Here is a 21,170-nt window from a genome sequence, read left to right as displayed (position 1 = left end):
TTGTTTTTAAAAGAAGTCAACTTGATATTATTAGTATGGTACTTCTTTGTGATCAACACCAATTAATAGTTAGTCAATTTTTTCTCCTCAAAAATAGTTAGTCAATTATTTAATAAGTAAAGTTTACTTTTTTTTTTCTTTTTTTTCTTTTTTTTTTATATACAATAAGTAAAGTTTACTTAGAGAAAAAATTGCATCTTGTTGGGAGGGGGGAGTCAGAAGAAAAGGAACAATCAATGGGACCCATCCGAAGTATGATTGGGCCAAACTGTTCATCAAATCAAGCCCAACCTAGTTGGAACAATCGAAGCACTAGGTGGATCAAGGAAACCGAGGATGGTGACCCGCCCAAGGAGGCCAAGGAATAGATACTTCTCGAGACACGAGAGATAAGCCACAAAGGCCATGGGGTTGGAAGCCGAGGGGGGCCAATGTGACGTACGAATAAGAGCGGGAGGAAACTTTCAGAGAAAGCATACATTACCTCTGCATTCAATGCACTGCACCAACTCAACATGCCGCATTAATGGCAGAATGACCCTTAAACAATGCCCTCACTACCACCAGCAAGACAGTTATGGAATAAGTATCTAAAGAAAGATCGATAGCCCTCCAAGTAGAATGTTGGAATACAATGGGGGATCGAAAAAAGTTTATAGAAAGAAATAAAGAAATAGAAAGAGAAAGAGACCAGTGTAATACCGGGAATTGTATTTCTTAAGAAAAATTGTTCCTGGGCCCTCTCTTTTCCGACTATATTTCTATTAGGTATTGTCATTCTTGCTAATCCAATTTCTTTAATTATCAAGCCCTAATCCTTAGGAATCAAAGTATTGGTCTTAACTATCCATCTCTACAAATTAGTTGTATTGAGCCTTTATCTAGCCCATTTTTAGCAGGTTGGACCTGGTTTTATGATTTTCCCCCTACACGTCTCTTATGAGAGAGATCACAAATATACAGTTTCTAATGTTATTGATATTTCTTTTTCAAAAAAAATAAGATTTGTTATTGACATTTCACAGTTGTGTTTAGACACGCACCCCGTGTTAGACTGGATCTCTCATATGGTTTATTTTCAGATTGCATGCATTATCCACGTGTCTCCAAGTCACACTCTCCAGATTTCATGATCATCCAAAGTCAAAGGCATTAAATATTTTGATTTCTCTTCTCTTCTTAAAAAACAATTTTTTTCTTTATTTTTTTTTTCAAAAGAAAATATCTGTATATAATATATCCCCTTCCCAGTTCCCACGCAAAGAAGAATAAAATTTTATTTTAAACGAATCTATTTTATAATTTGAATTAAATATTATAAATTTAAAAAGGTAGTACATATTATCACGTTTTTTAAAATTATATGCATTATTAAATCTAGAAAAAAAAAAAATCTTAATTGTGGAAGTATACGTGCAGAGATTTTTTTTTTTTTTTTTTTCAAGAGAGAAACCATTTCTATTATAAAAAAGAAATGAAATTATAAAAAAATTTAAAAAAACCACTTGAAACTGCTTGTATTCAAATAAACAAATTTCAGTAGTTATATGAAATCTGAATTTTTTTACTTTTACATGTTGAACATTTTTATTCAATGTTCTAGTTTGAAAATGTGACTTTTTGTATCTTTTATTTTAAGAATACTTTGTATCCTTAATTTGTAATAGGATTATCTTTGTAAGTAAAAAGGTTGACATTAAAGAGTTTCTATTCCAATTATATGTAAATATACAACTAAAAATTTATACTAAAATACAAATTACATCCTCTTAATTTAACATTTTTCAATTTCAGCCCTAACGTTTTTTTTTTCCAATGTCGATCCCTCAACTTTCACTTCATATAAATTTGGTGAGATTAAATTCTATAAGAACATAGTATAAAAATCATGCTTTAACCCTCCAATTCCAACATGTCACATCATCTTATTACATATTTAAGAATAAACATAATCACACTCAATCAATTCTAAGTCCCATATATAAATTCAACCAAATTGGGAATAGATTGAGATGTTATTAGGTGTGGTAGAAAATGCTGATGTGACAATTACTTATTGAATTGTGTAAAATATGGGTTTTACACCCTATCTTTATAGAATTTAATCTCAAATTTGGTGCTTCCATCCACTTCAATTTAGTGGGTAGCTGTTAAATGCCAAAAATTACATAATTCTTATTTTTTACCTTAAGATAAAACTAAAAAGAGATGTTCTCCCATCAAAAAAAAAAAGAGATGTTCAGAATGATAACGGCTAGTATTTTGGGTTATGCACGGCCTTTCACGGTAGATTTTTTTTTTTCCTCCTATTTTTGGTCGTACATATTGTATTCACAGATGAGTGCAGATTAAAAATAAATAAAAACCTTAAAACTTATATTTTTAAACAATTATTTTTAGACAAAACTAATTTTTCTCATTTTTTTCTAGTTTAAAATTGAAGAATTGAACGAAAGGACCACATTAACATGAAATGAAAGTTGAGGTACAAAATTGAGAAAAAATGACTTTAAGAACATAATTGAAAATTGAACATAATTGAATATAATTTGTAATTTTTTTTTTTTTCATATGTTCTTTTATGGGATCTGGCTTCAATGTGGAATCATAGATTTGAAAAAACTTGCTAAATCTTTTTTTTTTTTTTCCCCCTCTATTTATTTCCAGTTTTCAGCTTTGTTTCATGAGTTTCCTCCTCGATTTTACAGTCAAGAACAAATAATTTCTTTATTAATAAGTACATTCAAGAACGTTCAATAAAGTAAATCATTCTTATCATGCCTCAAATGGGATGGTAATCCTATGGGCCACAAACTTTAGGCTATCCAGTTTGCCACTTTCTAGAATCTAGAAAAAGTATAGCTCTAAACCAATTTAAAACTCTCTCCCACTCATTGTGATAATTGAAAAAGTCAAAAAAACCAACAATGTGTAATTTTAGTCACATAACTTATTTAAATAAGACACATAGATAGTGTTATAAATCGTCAGGTAGTGAATTAAAGGAAAATCATTTTTAAACTATCTTTTCTAATATATTACATGATGATATATATAAGATTATCCATATTTATTATTTAAACAAAAAAATATTCATATAGTTATAACCACATATGGATGGTCTCTTCAATTGTTACAAAACATTTTTTTTTTTTTTTTTTTGAGAAACAATTGTTACATAACATGTTGGCGCAAGATAGATCCAAACTGTTTTAAAATAAAAGCAAAAGCACCCAGTTGCTTCTTCTTTTCGTCGATTATTTATTTATATAAACATCTCTGCTAGTAAATTGGCCAATAAGCAGAAAACTATGCGTGCCATTAGGCTATTGACTGAAAGCACGTTTTGCTAGCATCTTGCCCTCACGTAAGAAACTTCTATAATGCAAATATAAAATAAAATAACATGAGTGTCAAATATGACTACAATAACATACGACAGAGAGAGGAGACCTCATCTTTTCTTTCTTCCGGGAATAAAATGGATAAAACTGAGTGATGAATATATACGTACACCTTCTAACTCAGGAATATATTGCAAAAAAGAATCAATAAATATTACATAATACAGGTATTTTCCATCTATACCTATCTTGTATAATGCACATATAATAAACATGCCCAAAGAAGATTTCCGCTGATAAAATTTTGAGAAAACTCATGAGCCCAACATTGGCTTCTATCACTAGGTTTCCGGAGCATATGACCTCTAAAGAGAGAAAAGGGCAACAAAAAAAAAGTTTTAACAGTATGTCAAGTAAAGGATCTGAAATATTGAGGAATGTCTTAAGTAAGATAATCTCTCAAGTAAGATCAACTACTCCTGAGACTCAATTATTCGGGTTACAATCCCAACAGCAATAGTTCTTCCTAATGCTCTTAAAAACACCCTCCCAAGAGCTTTACAATTTGAAAACTCATCCACACACACTGGTCCCTGCAAAGCCACCTGAAGTTACAAAAACAAGACAAGTCAAACCGTTTGCTGCCAGAATTCAAACAATATCGGATGCATCAACCTTTAACTTAGTAACATGATTTTTGTCATGTAATTCACCTCAACAACTGCACTCTGCTTTGCAGTAAGACAGCGCGGTGTCTTCTTTGTCACCTTGCCAGTCTTAGGATCAAGCAAAGACAATATTTTGGCCACTCTTCCAGCTTCCTTTGCATGGTGTATATGAAATTCCAACTGTTCATTCCACTCAGAGGATTATATTGTTTCCATAAATAAACAAAAGAGAACAAAAACAACATAGATATATGTCATATACACAGAAAATCATACCTGTGAACCAATTAAAATTGGGGTTGTAATATCCAAGACAAGGACCTTCAGTTCCAAACGTTTTGCAACGGCAACAGGAAAATCTGGGTGACATAGCACACCCCCGGCCATCACATTCCCTGCATCAATGCCTTGCAGACTAACAGCCACATTGTCTCCAGCTCTTGCAGAAGTACAAGCCTGAGAGTCACGCTCTAAGGAACGTACTGACCCCACAGCCCCTGATGGCATAACTAGAACCTACAATTTCACACAAATTACTGTTATTGCAGTAGTACTAGAGAAATGGACTGCCTATTCAAAAGGATGGTGACGAAAACAAACTGTGCCTCATATGTAATAAGATTAATTTCAATTAAAACCAGCAATCTCTGTCATTGTCATACAAAACATGCATCTGAATCCCAAATTGTAAGTTCAGATGGTTGTCCAAACATGTATATCACTTCTATTGAAGGAGAAAACAAATGGACTGGCTATTCATAGTAACTGCTGTTAGAGCATTTGAAAAAAAAATGTGTAGTAAACATCAAAGACTTCATTTAAACACAGACTTTCATCAATGAAAAAACAAAAGATAAAAATCAGTAAATTGTGCAAAATAAATTTAGGAAACTTGACAAAGACTAATTTTTAAGACGTTCTTGAATGACAATAACTGAGAATGTTCTGCATATAATCAAGGAATTGGGGTTTCACTCAACAATATAAGGAAATCTTTGTATAGCAGAAATCTAGCATTTTAACTCAATAGAATGAACGTCATATTTTGGAGAATAATGAATTGAATCCCTTATTGATCAACAAAAACTTCCAATACCACACAATTGTGTACCTTGGATCCACTCCGAAGGGCTCCAGCTTCTACTTTACCACAGGCAGACACCTGCCCTAGTGAAGGCAATTTAATAACATCACATATAGGCATAAGCAGAGGCTTTGACAAGTCTCTTGTGGGAGGTTGGAGGGAATCAATTGCATCCAACAGATAAGGTCCGTGATACCTGCATTTCAATTACCTTGGTCAAATTTCGATGTTAGCAATGTCAATTGTATGAGAAAATTCATCATAACATTGTAAGCGAAAGCTACCATCCCAACATCAACATTTTTGTGGCACTAAATCAGGGCTTTATTGAATATTGTATCAATGATGTTTCTATACTATCTTGATTTTATTTTAAACCAGTGGCATACTTGATTCAACCTAAAGGGTGATTTCCAGCATTACACCACACTTTACCTTTCATCCCATCAACATTTCTTTACTTTTATTTGTTTATTTTCTGTCACCTCTTCTATTAACTCAGCCCATCAGGGAACATGAAAAGATTCAAAAAGGTAGGTCAAGGCACCATTTTTTTCTCCCTAAGTCAAATATTAGTACAAATTTTTCTGGTCTTCCCCAAATTGAGTATTATCTAATGCTCAGTTTCTAGTTCCCAAAGGTGAGAAAAAGTTTATCATGGGTAGAAAAGATGAAGATATAGAAGAGCAAAAATATGTATGACAAAGAATCAAAGGATGAAAGTAAACTCACCAAGACAACAGACGAACATCAGAAGAAGCCACCACCAAATTTTGATTTTCCATGGCACTCAATGGGATCCACATTATAGAAGGATCTCTAAAACCACAAGAACGGAGAAATGTTCCAAGTTGCTGTTTAATTAAATCAAACCGTTCCTTTGAGTAATCCACAACATCCATTTTGTTAATTGCAACTATAATTTGATCAACACCAAAACTTCTGATAAGTTGTGCATGTTCCCGTGTTTGTCCCTTGGCACCGTCCATACCAGCTTCAAATGCACCGATTGAGGCATCTATCACAAGAATTGCAGCATCAGCTTGTGTTGCCCCAGATATCATGTTTGGAACAAAATCCTTATGGCCTGGTGAGTCAAGCACAACAATATGATATTTTTTGGAATCAAAATAAGCAACAGCAACCGTCATGGTTATTCCCCTTTCCCTTTCTTCAGCGCTCTCATCCAATGCCCAAGCATAAGCAAAGGACCCCTTGCCCTGCTTGAGATACAAACACCACATAAACATAACAACATCAAGCTTTTAAAGCACCCATAAACAGAAAGCAATGATTTCACCTGTAACTTTGCCTCCTTTTCATATTTGTGCATCTCTTTTTGGGATATTCGCCCCAAAAGGTGTAGAAGTCTACCAGAGAGTGTTGATTTTCCAGAATCAACATGACCTACCTACAGTGAGAAATTTAGCGAAATGACATCACTGACATGTCTAGAATAAACCAATTAGTAAGGAGCTAAATGAATGGATTTCCTCGATCATAAGACTGGAATTAAAGATTGACTTACAATCGCAAGATTCAGTTGAATCAATGTATCTTCAGCTTGGTCATTGAGCATCCACTTTTCGGGTTTATACTCTGCTTGTGAACGAGTCCCTCTAGCGTTCACATTATTCGAAAATCCAGATCCCTCACCAAGAGCCATTTTGTTCAAACTACTGTTAAGGCTTTGTGGCTTGCCCCCACTAATCAAAGAACTACTGCTATCACCTGTAATTTCATGTCTGCCTTTCAGTTTCAATGCAGGAGAGCTATGAGAGCTTTTATCACTTGATAGTATGTTGGCCATATCATTCTTTGAACAACTACCCTCGTCCACATTATGATGTCTGCCTTTTGGCATGGTTGCAAATGAGCCATCCGAAATTTTTAGACTTGACTGTACATTGTGAGCCTTGTTCTTTGAACAATTGTTGTCATCAAAACTATCTTGTTTGCCTTTCAGCATCAATGATGATGACACATCTGACCTTTCAGCATTTGATTTTATATTAAGTAGACCATTCTTCCCAGTGATGCCTGAGGAAACTCTTGAAAAATTCATGTCATTAAAGTTGGCTGCAAGCAAAAAGTTGTACACAAAGAACATAAAAATATCAAAACTCAGGACACCAAGAAAGTGATTTTAAAAGTAACCTCAATCACTCCAGCTCAATATTTCTCAGAAAACTAGAGAATCAAAACTTTTGTGATAATAAAATAAGTACAATTTCCAACTAGAGGCAAAACACAGCTTGGGGTCAGGGTTTGGTCTCAACCCAGAACCAACCAAAAATGGGCTAATTCTTAGCCCAAAATCAACTTATTGACCATTAGTTGAAGAACCAAACCAAATCAATTTAAAGCATGCACAGGCCATGTAGACAAAACAATTACAAAGAATACAAAGAGTTATGTATAAAAGGACATAGACTCTAAAAACAACAGAATGGAATCTCTATTTGTAGAACCCCATGCACAATACCAATAAATAAATTAATTAATTAAAAAGAGTTTAGCAGAATATATTACAAAAAGAAATCTAAAACTAAACAACTTCAGTTAAAGATTGGATGTAAACACACACACACTCACACAAGTAGAACTTATCTACTACATTTTACAACTAATCCAATGACTAATTATATTCTATTCCCCAAGGTCTTTGGACCCATTGGCGTCCCCACCTTCATAAACAAGGGGTGGAACATGAGGCCATGGATTCTATCCTATAAGGGTGCATAAATTGTGTTTGCCCAAGAAAAAATATTTTTTACTACCTCATGGAGATTTTACATATGCTTTTTTTTTTCCCCTACAAAATACTTAATGAGGCAATTTATAAGGGTCTAGGGCTGGGTTTTGTAGAGAATGATCCTCCTAAAGTGGTGCACTATAGACCATTAGACCCCCAGAATGCTAGTCAAAATGCTCTTAATGTGTCCTGGAATTCAGTTCAAAGGTAGACTTTCATGCTAAGAGAAGCACGATAATATTTTGATAGGTAATGAGAATCTTTATTAAATAAAAGAAACTAATGTACAGGTTGAATAGGCTCCCCAAAATAACCACAGACCGATGGCATCTAAAACCCCCTTTCCAACACGCCAACAACTCCACCACTTGCTTGGACAGCACCCAAGAGACACCCAACAAAAAAAAACACAAAGTCCATACACTATGTGCATACATGCAATAAATAAGAAGATGATCCACATATTCCCAACTATTCTTGCACATACAACACTGATTAACAACACAAATATTCCTTCTCCTCCAATTATCCAATGTAAGAATATTTCCCTCGGCTGCTGTCCATGTGAAAAAAGATACTCTAGTAGGAGTTTTCACCTTCCCAATGCTTCTCCATGGGAAGGAATGAGTACACCTGTTCATAAGAACTCTGTAGTATGACTTAACTTCAAAAGAACCATTCCAAACAATTATGAACTTCAATGCAACAGCTTTGCAAATAAAAATAATTGAGTTTTCAAAATTGGCAATCTCACATTATGCTATCACTCAGCTTCTTTATATTTTAGTCATCACAAAATAACTAAATAGCATAAAGGATGTCGCCAAGTCACAATCATGACAACACATATTTGAGTGGATAGATTATCTATACATCCTACAACTTAAACATTTAAGTTGGAAAAATTTATCAGTAGCGAAAAAAAAGGGGCCAATCATGAATGATGCTAATTGAAACTAGAAAGATAACTTGTAATGTTGTGTTAACCGAATTCCACAGCATTTAAAAGGAAAGGATACTTCCATGCCCATGAGAAGAATTATTAAAAACACATAATTTTTAAGTTAGTCCTAAAGCTCTTTCCATGACTATATATCCTATCAAAAGGGTATTTTCTTTTTGATTTGAATTGATGTTTGACAATCAAATCTGCAACCACAACAAGATACCTTTTGAACCCATTTTAGAGGAGCGTAGTCCATTAGAAACCAAATCATCTGGGGATGGAACGTCAAACTTGAAAGGGGCTGTATCATCAATATGAATAAGGTTAGAATATATCTAACAATGTATAATGGCCATCTTCTGGAGAAATAAAAATTTTGGAATAAGACAGTACTGGTGGATACAAAGTATACTCAACTACAAGAGGAATGAGTACTCTAATTCTATATATCAACATCCTGTTTTGAAGCATGTGCAGACCTATATTAACATGGTGATAGCTATGAATACTAAAAGCCTTATGGAATTCATGAAATTGTCCTTGGATATTCATATGCTTGTGGGAGTTATTGCCCTCTTCCTTCACAAAAACATCATTCTGCTTTTGTAATGATACAGCCTTTTTGGGTATCCGTTGCGGCAATGATGCAAAAAGAGACTTGGCCATTTTGGATGCTCCAGAATTTTTGCACATGCCCTTAACTGCACGAAAGAGATCTATTCTATAAAAGCACAACAAACTTGAAAGGAAACCTGGCAAAGACACTAGAATAAGATTGGTGACAAGACAGGCACAAGCTGTCTGCATGACAACCTCAGTACAAAACTTAGTTCAACATGTGAGGTCTTGCCAAAAGCCAAACATACATTTTGAATTAAAAGAGGAGGAGAGAGGGGGAGGAGGGGGGGGGGGGGGGGGGGGGGGGGGTGAGGGTGAGTGGGGGACAAGAGAGGAGTGTCCCAATCACACAAAATAAAAATCAGTAAAAGTCAATCCATACACAGAAGCTTAGTTCACAGAAAGCAAGAATATATGAATTATGATCACAAGGTAGAATTGAATACCTGTTTGCTTATCAATATTGGTGCCAGTTTTTGAAGGATTTAGCACCCCACAAATATCACAAGCAAACAAACCCTCATCATTATCATAAGTGCATACAGAGCAACGCCAAAGCCCACGCTTAGAAGTTTCTTGCTCTGACTGAGGTGCTTTCCCTGTGACAAAATAAACATCAGAGTTTATACAATGAGAATATGTATATCCATGGTTATCAAAACTGCAATCCGGATCATGAAACATCATATTCCCCAAGTGATCCAACACACTTTAAAAACCACGAATGCAGAATCAGTGCAGGATACAGATTGTATAATCACATAGATTTGAGGTACAGTTCCACATAAAAATCATGAATACAATGAATCCAAAACCAATCCACAATAGTCTTCTTCATTTTATAAGATTATTTACTCTTAGAATTTTCCCCCAAAGACAGTCCAAACAAAAACGACTACTTTCATGGCTGCCATCACCCTCCAAATAGCCCTCCAAGGAAAATCTACACTAGAAACCCTTCTCGTAACCTCACAGTACAAACAAACACAAAAAAAAACCATTTCTGATTCAATTTCTAACACACTTTATCATCCATTTTCAACACATACCTGAGTTAAATACAGAAAATCCAAGAAAAGTAGTAACTGAATCCAACTCCTAATCTTGAACTGGTCTAAGACTAAACATAAGGTTCCAATGCACTACATCACATGATGTTAACCCTAGGTATACCATGTCTTCAGCAAGTTTAAACATTATGCGGATAGCAAAGTGAGGGAAATTAATTATAGAACAAGTAGCCAAGAGCAAACCAAAAAAAGGAAAGACTTGAGTGTGAAGCAATTAAAAGAGAAGTTCAAGTTAATAACGTCACTTACCATTGTCTTCTATGTCGTCATCATAATCATAATCATAATCATAATCATAATCATAACCTTCATAGTCATTAACTTCTTCATCATAATCAACTCCATAGTTTACTTTACGAGGCATGGTCCTAAAAAGAGAGAAAGAGACATGAAATAAATAAATAAACTTGCATATAAGATTTCAAGTCACACACACACACACACAATGTAACAAAGAAACCTCAATTTTCAAAGACCCACATACCCTGACGACGTAGCACGCAAAGAATAATTAATCCAGCGACACCATTGGCCAACCAAACCTTCTGCAGGGCGCACTATATTATAGTCCCAGCTCACACAACCTCAATCCAATAACTGATAACACTAATGCAAAATTGCTTTCTCTTTCTTGAACATGAATAAAGCTGCACGCCAGACATTTACACACAAAAAAAAAAAAAAAAAAAAAGTTTACATAGCACCATTATATTAAATTTTTTAATATTTGGATCTAATTATGTTTAATCAAAATAAAACAAAATGGTACAAAATGTAATTATACTCAACTGCGCCTAAAAACAGCTAATTAATTGAATTAATTAAAATAAAATTCATTTCTCGTATTTCCTTATTGTTTCCCTAGTTTTCTCGGCAACCAAACGAGGAGCGAGTCAATCAAGATCGTCTCTAAAAAATGAGATTCCTGTAAAACTCTTGGAAAAATACTTACAGAAATCAATCGAAAATATTTCACAAAAAAAAAAATTAATTACGTCAGGTTCACAGCCATGTCTGTCTCTCTGCCAAGCAATGTGCAGTAATGGAAAATAAAATTAACAAAATTTATTCCACTGAGAATTGAAATAAAAGGAAATTTTGTGATATATATGATAGTTAGGGTTTCTACGATAAAGAAAGAGGGAAAAGGAAAAGTGGTTTACCAGGTAGAACTGTGATGATGCGAGCAAGGAAGCTAGATGCTTCTTCTGCTTGCTCTCTCTCTCTCTCTCTCTCTCTCTCTAGTCTCTACTGTATTGTATTCAGCTCTCTAGTAGATACCCATTTGTAAAAGAGGTTAAAGGGGCGGGTGAAAACCTTTTTCTAATTTTTATAGCCTTTTGAACCTAAAAAGTAACTTGTCAATAAAATTTAAATTTTTTAAAAGTTTTATTTTAAGGTATTGATAATTCAAAACATTGTATTATTTAAATTAGTTATGTAACTTATTAAAAAAAATTAGAAAAAAGTTATAACTTTTTTTTTGCCGCATCATAATTTGAAATAAGTTGTATAACTTTTGTTTTTACTGTAATTATTTATGAATAACAATAGTTTTTTGTGTATCAAAAAAAAAAAAAAAAAGTCTTTTGGAAGTTCATGGTCATGTTATCATGTTACTACTTACATCAATTCATGGCTGTTAAAATCGCGATCCGGATCGTAAAATCGCACAATTTTATGATCCCACATCACCAAAAAATTTAAAATCGTAGTAGGATCGCAAAAATGGTAGGATCGTAGGAAATCCTACCGATCCTACCATTTGGCTTAATTTTTTTTTTTTTTTTTAAGTGGGATTCATTTGGGTAAGATAATCCACCTAAACCCACAAGCCCAACAGGTTATCAGAAGCTCAATAATGAATTGAAGTCCCAAATTTACCCCTATGTCAACATAAAATCTCAAAAAAACCTATAGTACTTAAGTTTAACGTTTTCAAAAACAAAACCTAAAATATTTAGATGATGAAATGGGATATGACAATAACAGTGATTAGATTAGAAGAATCTTAGAATGTGAATTCTCTTTTGGATTTCATATTTGTAATTAGCTAGTTTACCTTAGATTGAGAATTCTCTTTTGGATTACATATTGTAAATTTGTAGTTAGCTAATTTTTATATGCTAACTAGCCTAACTTATTTTAGATTTGGAACTTAGAATTTGGAAAACATTTTCCATATGAGTAGATAATATTTTGGTACTTAGTTACTAATTAAACATGTACTGAACTTTTTAGATATATTATGTCAAAAGTTGAATATATTTTGTTTCGTTAGAATAACATAAGAACGATATAGTGCGAGCAAATTACATTTTATGATGCAATTTTTTTTTTTAATGGACGGATTCATATTTTAAGTGATTATATAACATACAAAGTCACTATCAATAGGTTTTTTTGCTTAAAATCTAAAAATAGGTAGGATCTTACGATTCACGATCCGATCCTACGATCTACGATCCTACCTACCTTCTACGATCCTACATAGGATCCCGATTTTGACAACCTTGCATCAATTCATAATTTTTTTTTTAAGTAAAAGTTAATAAAATCTCATACATAAAAATGCAGTCCGAAATTTCGTAAGAATGAACAAATTTTAGATAAAATGGTCAAAATTAGGTTGATGTGTCCAGAATTTGCATTGAAACAAAATTAAGGGATGTGATTTGTTATACTGGTTTATGTATAGGAACAGAAAATTCATGCAATTCCAATCAAAACATAACGACTTTCAAAACTTTAATATTAAATTTTTTTTTTTTTTTTTTTAAAAAGAAGAAGATAAGCTCGAACTCTTAATTATATTTTACACTTCCACATTAATTTTAATGTGGATTGTCATCAAGGCATCCAAGTCAACATAGTTTTCTGAATAAAACGGTGAATTTGGAAGTGAGATCTATATTTTCTAATAATTTTGGACTTAAAATAGATATCCTCAATCCAAATTTGTCTTTTCTTATTCTTAAATAAAAGCACCGAAATAAACTGAAATACTACGTTGATATAACTTAACATGTGCGTAATAACAATAAATGTTTGGCTTTACCTTTAGATATTATATAGATAGATTACATTTGATCTAAAAAATCAAAACAGACTATGAAGTTGATTTAGGAAAATATGAGCTTTCAAAAGTGGCAAAAGAGTAGATGAGTTGAAATAAGTCAAAACTTTTATTTTGTTATTATTATTATTATTATTATAACATCGATTGTTGGAGTGAAAATCCATCACTCCCCCCAGTACAATTCTAGGCATGGCTACAAAGCAGTGCCAGATCCCCTGACCCCTGCTCATGAACACCCTGCAAAACAGAAACGAAAATAAATTCCAACTCCTACAGTACAATTCCAAATACAGCCAAACCGAAACGATCCAAAAAAATTGAATGAAAGTCAAAATCTCTGAGAAAGGCCAACTTATTAAAAGAGCTGTTTTTCCTTTGAGACTTTAATTTGCTCTTCAAAATTAAAAGTCTATTTTGGTTATTCATATAAACAATGGTTTGTATACAGAGGCAGTGAAGTTTTTAATGTTACAACATTTGCTTGGCCTGTACAACTTGAAACAACAAGCTCTTCCTATATAAAAAACGATGTAAAGTTGACATCCTATGATATAAGCATCTGAATAAGTAAGATCTGTATTGCTAGTTGCTACGCAGCTGCTCAAAAGCTTTTTAATTATCTATCAGCCAAGATTGACTCACTCCAGGAAAGCATGAGATCCCGGACAACGGTTGGAAAATCTGCAAGTCCCAGCATAAAAGTTTGAGTAGAAAATCAAAACATAAGATTTGGGTTGCATTATGTCACAGAGCTACTCAATTAAGTTGTCATTTTATGTTCAAAAGGTCAAAATGAGGTTTACCTCGTGCTACTTCCAAGGCTACTGACGGTACATCTACATCGTTTTCAAGCAGCCTATAGACATCCACGAGCTATACAAGACACGATAATTTAGCATTCTTGTAAACCAAGTATTATGGCCATTAAAAAAAAAAAAAAAAAAAACAATTTTCAGATCTACAGACCTCCTGGATGTGAAGCTTTGAATCTTCAGTCAATGCAAGAAGAAGCTGTCTGCGGATTCCTTCATCAATAAGGAAAAGGCGAGCTCCATCTTTGATGGTATCTGTGAGATCTAGTTTTCTTTGAACTCGCCAGTCTCTTGAACCTTGCCTGTTTAAAGAAGCTCTATGTAAACAAAGGTTCTTAAAACTCCCAAGCGGAATAAAAGACAAAAGAAGCAAGTGGCTAAGAAAAGATACAGACATTTCCTTTACTTGCAATGCAGGGTTGCTGCTCATCTTGGTGACATTTTCCTTAGCAAGAACAATAAGGTTTTCGAGCCGTTTCCACTGGAAAATACCATCTTTAAATAGAACCTAATACAAAAAAGCAGATCACTATTAAAGGTTGTAACTGGAGAAAAATTTCTATGTTGGTGCAACATGGCCAGCGGAGATATTGGAAAACATACAGGAGCACTACCAAAGAAACCGCATATAGTCACTAATCTGTAGCTTGATAAAAAGAGAGGGAAAAAGAAGACAAATAGTTGCTTAAAAATTAGAAGCTTCTCTAACTTAAATATATTAAAATATACACATCAAAATTCAAGGAAATTAGTTCTGAGACAAAAGAAGTGAATATTCTAAGAAAAATGAAGTTTCCAAGAAGAATGACTTTGAGCTGACCTGTATGAGGCGTTCACGTAGAGCAGGATTTGGGTCTGTTAGAAGGCGCTTTGCCACATATGGATAGGCAACCTATTCAATTAGTTAACATCAATAATTACATGAAAATAGAGAGCATGATAGTGTATAAATTAAATAAAAGGCATGATAAAATTTGGATAGTTATCATAAGATATACAGAACTGCTTCCATCATTGCTACTAGCCAAATTTTTTTAAGCATATGTTTTGGGACTAAGGCTTGGTTGTTGTTATGTTAATGAATAAATATCTTTACAATTTTAGCAAAGAGAACTGATAACGTCTATAAGAAAACAAACTACTGTAGTCCCTCATTGTGAGATCAGGGCCATCAACAAGGCACTGGGGTGGATTGTATCAGACTTTTTAAAGTGTAATTTATTGATAGAAATTATAGTGCAGTTTATGTTTCTTGATAGAAACAAAAACTGCACTATAATTTATAGATTAAATTCGCTAGATACATCTAATTAACATTTACATATCCGAAGGTTAGGACAAGTGGGATGACAGAAACAAACTACTTAAGTTTGATGTACATCATAATTTCAAATTATGACAGATCCACAAATTTAAAAGAAGATAGGATACCCAAACATGAATAAGGGAAACAAGAAGCTTTATCTTTACCTCCAGAAACTTGAAGTCTGGCTTTAGAGTAAAACAGATTCCCTCTTGTGTCAATAAAGAACGGATAACAAGAGAAAACCTCTCCGGGATTCGGATGGGATAATTGTAAACCAATTGATTAAATTTACCTGCAGCAGATAGAACACATGCTTACAAGTAGTATAGGATAAAAGTAACTACAAAATGAAAAAGTTTCATGTAATACACTTATTCTTGTAATAGATCAAATAGTGATAATATAGCAAAGCACTGAAACAAACAGCATGACCTTCAAATTGTTCAACAATTTTAAATAAGCATATGAAACATTTATATACTGGGATAAAACTTGATATTCAAACATCATTTGTCGTACTAAATCATATCCAAAGCAGGGTGATTTATCTGAAGAAGTCACTATCACGAATATTTGATTCATAAAGAGTTCTATCATGTGCATTGGGGTGTGAAGATTACAAGTCCCCAACCAAAAATGCATTCTTTGAAAAGTACAATAGAGCGAGAAGTCTCATAAATTTACAATTAAGAGTCTCACACTCCCTATGTTCTTTCGTTTTTAAGCATGGTAATTAAAGACATAAACTTACAAATCAAACAAACCAAGAAAAGAACACTTCAGAAAGTACAACAAAGGTGCAGATTATATATAGTCAGAGAGCATAAAATGGAATATACCAAATGTAGGACTTTAAACTAACAATAGCATCCCCTGCCCAAAAAAAAAAAACAGAGAGATAAATTACCCGTAACACTTCGAAAATTAAAATCAGAGACTCCTTTTCCAGCAGAGTTCTGCCAAATTGCTTCTAAAGCTGGAATTATAGGAGAGACATCAGTTCCGGGAGCCAGGAAGCCAAGCCTGGTGAAATCATTTGCCATCTCCACATAGTCCTCATTTACAGCATGGACAACAGCATCAATCAAGATCTGTTTGTTTTGCTGAAGGATTGAAAGGAAATCAATATGTGGTTCCAACAGAAAGCAACTCAATGCAAAATGAGATTGACTAAAGAATAGTAAAAACATAGCAGAATCATTATCTTTAAGGATAGTTCCAACAAATCCTTGAAGTCTACCAATTTTGGCAGGTGGACCATGCAGTGCTTTTGTGAGCATGGTAAGTTTACACACGCACCAAGTGGGTTTTTGAACCCACAACTTTACCCTTCACCCTTTTTATGGGAGGAGGAGGTGGCATTTATGGTGAATAATTATAAAAAAAATACATCATAAATTATCTAAGAATTTCAAAAACTTTCAGATGAGCCATTATTTAATCTAGGGAATTTTCTTCTATGCTTTCAATTATATTCAACTTCTAATATTTAAATACTTAATTGCCCATATAAAATCCCAAGTCCATTGCCCTTTATTGCTGCTGGGTCATTCATATTCATAGGGTGCGATGAGCTTGTATTGTTATTAAATGCAGCCACAAATACTACTAAAAAAAGAGGTAAAAAATGTACAGTTCAACTTAATATCTCTGCAAAAACACAAATTACCTGACTAAGCACAGCAACATTTCCAAAGTCCACATATGCAATACGTCCATCACGCATAGCAAAAATATTTCCAGGGTGTGGATCTCCATGAAATAACCCAAATTCTAATAATTGCCGCAAAGCAGCACTAACTCCAACTGTCAAAAACCCATTTACATCAATGCCACCTTCCTTAATAGCCTGAGTTATATGGAGGAAAGATTATTACTAACGAAGTGATATCAATTGGTTTGTAAATTTTATATATATATATATGAAAGCAGCAGCTTCTATCTTAATAATCAAACCTGTGGATCAGTGCACCGGATGCCATCAATCCATTCCATAACCAGAACACGTGACCCACAAAGCTTCTTGTAAACCCGAGGAATTTTGACAGTGGGGTCATTTTTGAAGTTCTCAAGAAAATCCTCAATATTGCGGGCTTCCTGAATTAGAGAAAAGAAACATAATGCTACATCTCATTAAATATAAAAGTAAAATAAATTACTGAAATGCAAGTGCATTGGTAGCTCAATTATCATACAGGTTTCATAAACGTTATTCAGCCAACATGCTTTATATTAGTGCCTTTTTTTACATCATTATTAATTACACCCATAATCTTTATTTCAAGGTACTAAAAAACTTTTAATGCCAAACAGGAAAGTTCTGAAAGGTACCAAGGTGTAATCAAGCTCCTCCAAAAGCTTCTCGCCAAATTCATCAACTATCAGCTCAGCATTACACCCCAGTTTCTGTAGACTGATGCCATTCAAAAGTGAAGCAAGATTGCGAAATAGAAAAAGATCCCGATAAATTATAGGCTCTATCTGAGGCCTTTGAACCTGTAATTATATGAGTAGAATTGTAATTAGTTAGACAGACTGTGTTTTTGAAGTCCAAGTTAAACAAAATCCCTATAAAACTAGATAAGCTTACATGTAATTAAGCACATTCAAAACCAAAACCTGATTACTTTAATGAAAACAATTTCCCCCCCTTTGACGCTTCCACCTTATACTATATAAGTGGCACCATAATCAAGCACTAATGAAAAGCATTTGCACTAATCTGAGGAAACATGGCAACAAGAGAACTGATGACTTCACCAAGCATGAATCACACCGGCAAACGATAGCATTAAAATATACAGGTCACATTTGTTATCTCTATAAAACTAAAAATTCCCAACCCATGAATGTCCAAAAAAAAAAAAGGATAACAAAATAAGGGTAAATTTCATACAACCTTAATAGCAACTTCCTCCCCAGAGTCACGTAAAGTAGCTCGGTAAACTTGACCCAAACTTGCAGCTGCTATTGTCCGTGATGAAATTTTACTGAAAACAGCTTCAAGTGGTTGGCCCAATTCCTCTTCTATGATGTTGAAAGCAACCTAGGCCATTTTCAAGTCATCCACAAAATATTACTTCAGCCACAATGCAACCAAAAATAATAATAATAAGGTCCATCACGAATAGAAGTATTTAGTAGTTAGTACGACAAAATGAGCTTTTACCTGATTGGGGAAAGGAGGAACATCATCTTGAAGAATGCAAAGTTCATTCATATAATCTTCTCTGATGATATCAGGTCTGTTTGCAAGAACCTGCCAATGGCCCAATACACAAACAACATTCAATCAACAGGGAAACACAAAACCATAGCACATGTACTAGTTGAGCAAAAACCATGGATTCAAAGCTCAATGCCATAATTGAGAAGTTGCTAAAATATGCACTTCAATAGCAACCTTTTCATTTTAATACTTGATTACTTCAGCTTTAAAATTTAGTTACTATTATGAAAAATCTGGGGGGCTAAATTTCAGCCAAGCAGGGTAAAACTTTAAAATTTTTGAAGTATTTCAGAAAAGGCACTTTTTCATTATTTTTTTGAGTCAACAGAAAACCAAATGAACAAGTCAGTTAAAATTGAATCACGTATACAAGGGAAAAAAACAACACTATTTTGAAAGTCTCATTGTCAAGAACTGACAGTATATCAATAACAAATATAAGTGAACCATATTTAGAAGTTGAGTACTGCTAACAAACACTTGCTATTAAAGAGATAACAAAAACAAAAACCCAAAAGTGAATAACGAGTAAAGACTATAGCATACGAGTAAAAACGCAACAAACCTGGCCGGCTTTGACAAAAGAAGGTCCCAAATCACAGAGGAGATTCCTAAGCTGCCGAGCACGAAAGGGAACAACCTCTTCATCTCTTCCAACCAAGAAATCATACACCAAGGCAGACCAGTACAATCCCAAACTCCACACTATCTCCACACCACGCGAAATTAGCGAGAAAATAGCCCCTCTGGATTCCAATACTTTATTCCTCACCTAATTATCAACAACAATAATGTAAACTCAGCCACAAGGTAAACACAAATACATGACAAACTGAAAGAAAAAATTTTTTTTAAATCATTTTCAATTTCATCTTAACAATCCAATTGTTCACAAAAACAAAACCAAAATTGTCCTATTCATACTGCAATACCTTAACTTTCTCCCAATTATCAATAGGGCCTGTAAACGAGCCGAGTATTAAACTTAAAAATTACCCATTTTATTTTATTTGAACACAAGCCAAGCTCGAGTACATCATCAAACTATATAAACATATTTGTATTCGAGTACACATACAATATTATATATACTTAAATCATGCTTCACACTCACGAGTTTGTTCACGAACACATTATTATATTTGATCTCGACTTGTTTTAACAATCCATCTAAATAAACCAACATAAACAAGTCTTTTCCCGATCCTAGCTCGTTGGGTTCATAAACAGTTCGATTCATTTACAATCCTAACTAAGCACACAGCAATTACATAACAAAATTCAACAAAAATATGTATTAGAAAAAAAAAATCATACTGTTTCAGGAGAGTACTTGCGAAATGGCACACAAACGCCGCGCTCGATATCGAGTTGCTCCAAGGCACTGCTGGATTTGGCTGATTGCAAAGCGGCTAAGCTCCTCCTCGGTACGGTGCCGTTTACGGAACCATCGGCTGCGGAATTTGAGAGTCGCACTTGCAAGTGTTTCGATTTCTTCTTGCGAGGTAGAGTTTGTGATGGCACATAGACATAGTAGTTGGTGCGATTAGTAGAGAAAGGGACTGTGTTAACATAATTTGTGTGTATTAAGTTCATGGGTCTAGAACTCTAGAGAGAAAGAATAAAATAAATAAATAAACTAAACTTTGGTGCTGAAGAGTGAAGAGACAGCAAACGGGTTGGAAGATTGGTTTTTAGTTAAAATTTAAGGTATATTATTCTTTTTTCTTTTTTTTTTTGGGTGAGAAAAGTGAATAGAAGATTGGGAACCACATAAAGTTTTGGGTTGGATTGGGAATATTCATACGGTTTTTTTAAGATCAATTTCAGACAAAAACGCAAAGTGCGTACGTAGTTGGTGTTTTTTATGAAAGTAATTGAGAATTTTTTTTGTAAATAACAATAAATATTAAAAAATTTAGTTAATTGTCACATTTCAAAACAATTTTGAAAACTAGCATCTCGAGTGTCTAAAACTCGAGTTCCAAGGTAAAACTCGAGTTTTTAAGTCTCGATTTGTAAGTGAATTAAGTTAAAGTGGGAAAAAAATCAGGCTGAAAATCGAGTTTTAAAAACTCGATTTCCATTAATTGAGAAAAAACGCTGCTATAGGTCTGTAAAACGTCACTATAGGTCTTAAAAACGCCACTATAGGACCCCCTAAACCTGTACTTATAAAAAATTTTTGCAGAAAAACGCCGCTATAGGGCTTTAAAACGTCACTGTAAGGTTTAAAAACGCCACTATAAGTGAAATTTT

General features: G+C 33.8%; 2 protein-coding genes across 6 annotated transcripts; both read right to left on the bottom strand.

Moving 5' to 3' along the window:
- Positions 1-3,511: 3,511 nt before the first annotated feature.
- On the bottom strand, positions 3,512-11,784 carry LOC115971092 (HBS1-like protein). Of its 5 annotated transcripts, none has more exons than XM_031090780.1 (13): positions 11,649-11,784; positions 10,970-11,132; positions 10,735-10,853; positions 9,862-10,014; positions 9,277-9,498; positions 9,021-9,098; positions 6,625-7,175; positions 6,397-6,507; positions 5,829-6,316; positions 5,124-5,292; positions 4,289-4,528; positions 4,058-4,192; positions 3,512-3,949 (listed from the first exon to the last, which is right to left on the bottom strand). In XM_031090780.1, the coding sequence occupies exons 3-13, from the start codon at positions 10,847-10,849 to the stop codon at positions 3,818-3,820; spliced, it is 2,394 nt and encodes a 797-aa protein (XP_030946640.1). In that variant the 5' UTR covers positions 10,850-10,853; positions 10,970-11,132; positions 11,649-11,784; the 3' UTR covers positions 3,512-3,817. The 5 variants fall into 5 exon arrangements, with proteins under 5 accessions (XP_030946640.1, XP_030946641.1, XP_030946642.1 ...); XM_031090781.1 differs by having other exon boundaries at positions 10,970-11,030; XM_031090782.1 differs by lacking the exon at positions 10,970-11,132.
- Positions 11,785-13,900: 2,116 nt separating this feature from the next.
- Positions 13,901-20,762, bottom strand: LOC115971644 (protein ACTIVITY OF BC1 COMPLEX KINASE 1, chloroplastic). Its single transcript, XM_031091640.1, has 14 exons — positions 20,229-20,762; positions 19,477-19,683; positions 18,852-18,941; positions 18,582-18,728; positions 18,014-18,178; positions 17,639-17,779; positions 17,352-17,531; positions 16,590-16,785; positions 15,847-15,974; positions 15,197-15,268; positions 14,772-14,884; positions 14,531-14,678; positions 14,368-14,437; positions 13,901-14,245 (listed from the first exon to the last, which is right to left on the bottom strand). Exons 1-14 carry the CDS (start codon positions 20,505-20,507, stop codon positions 14,181-14,183), a joined length of 2,001 nt encoding a protein of 666 aa, XP_030947500.1. The 5' UTR covers positions 20,508-20,762; the 3' UTR covers positions 13,901-14,180.
- Between the last annotated feature and the right edge of the window lie 408 nt (positions 20,763-21,170).

The sequence above is a fragment of the Quercus lobata genome, chromosome 12 (genome assembly GCF_001633185.2).
Source record: "Quercus lobata isolate SW786 chromosome 12, ValleyOak3.0 Primary Assembly, whole genome shotgun sequence".
Lineage (NCBI taxonomy): Eukaryota > Viridiplantae > Streptophyta > Magnoliopsida > Fagales > Fagaceae > Quercus > Quercus lobata.
Note: the sequence above shows the minus strand (reverse complement) of the source record. Positions and strands in the feature narration are given on the sequence as shown.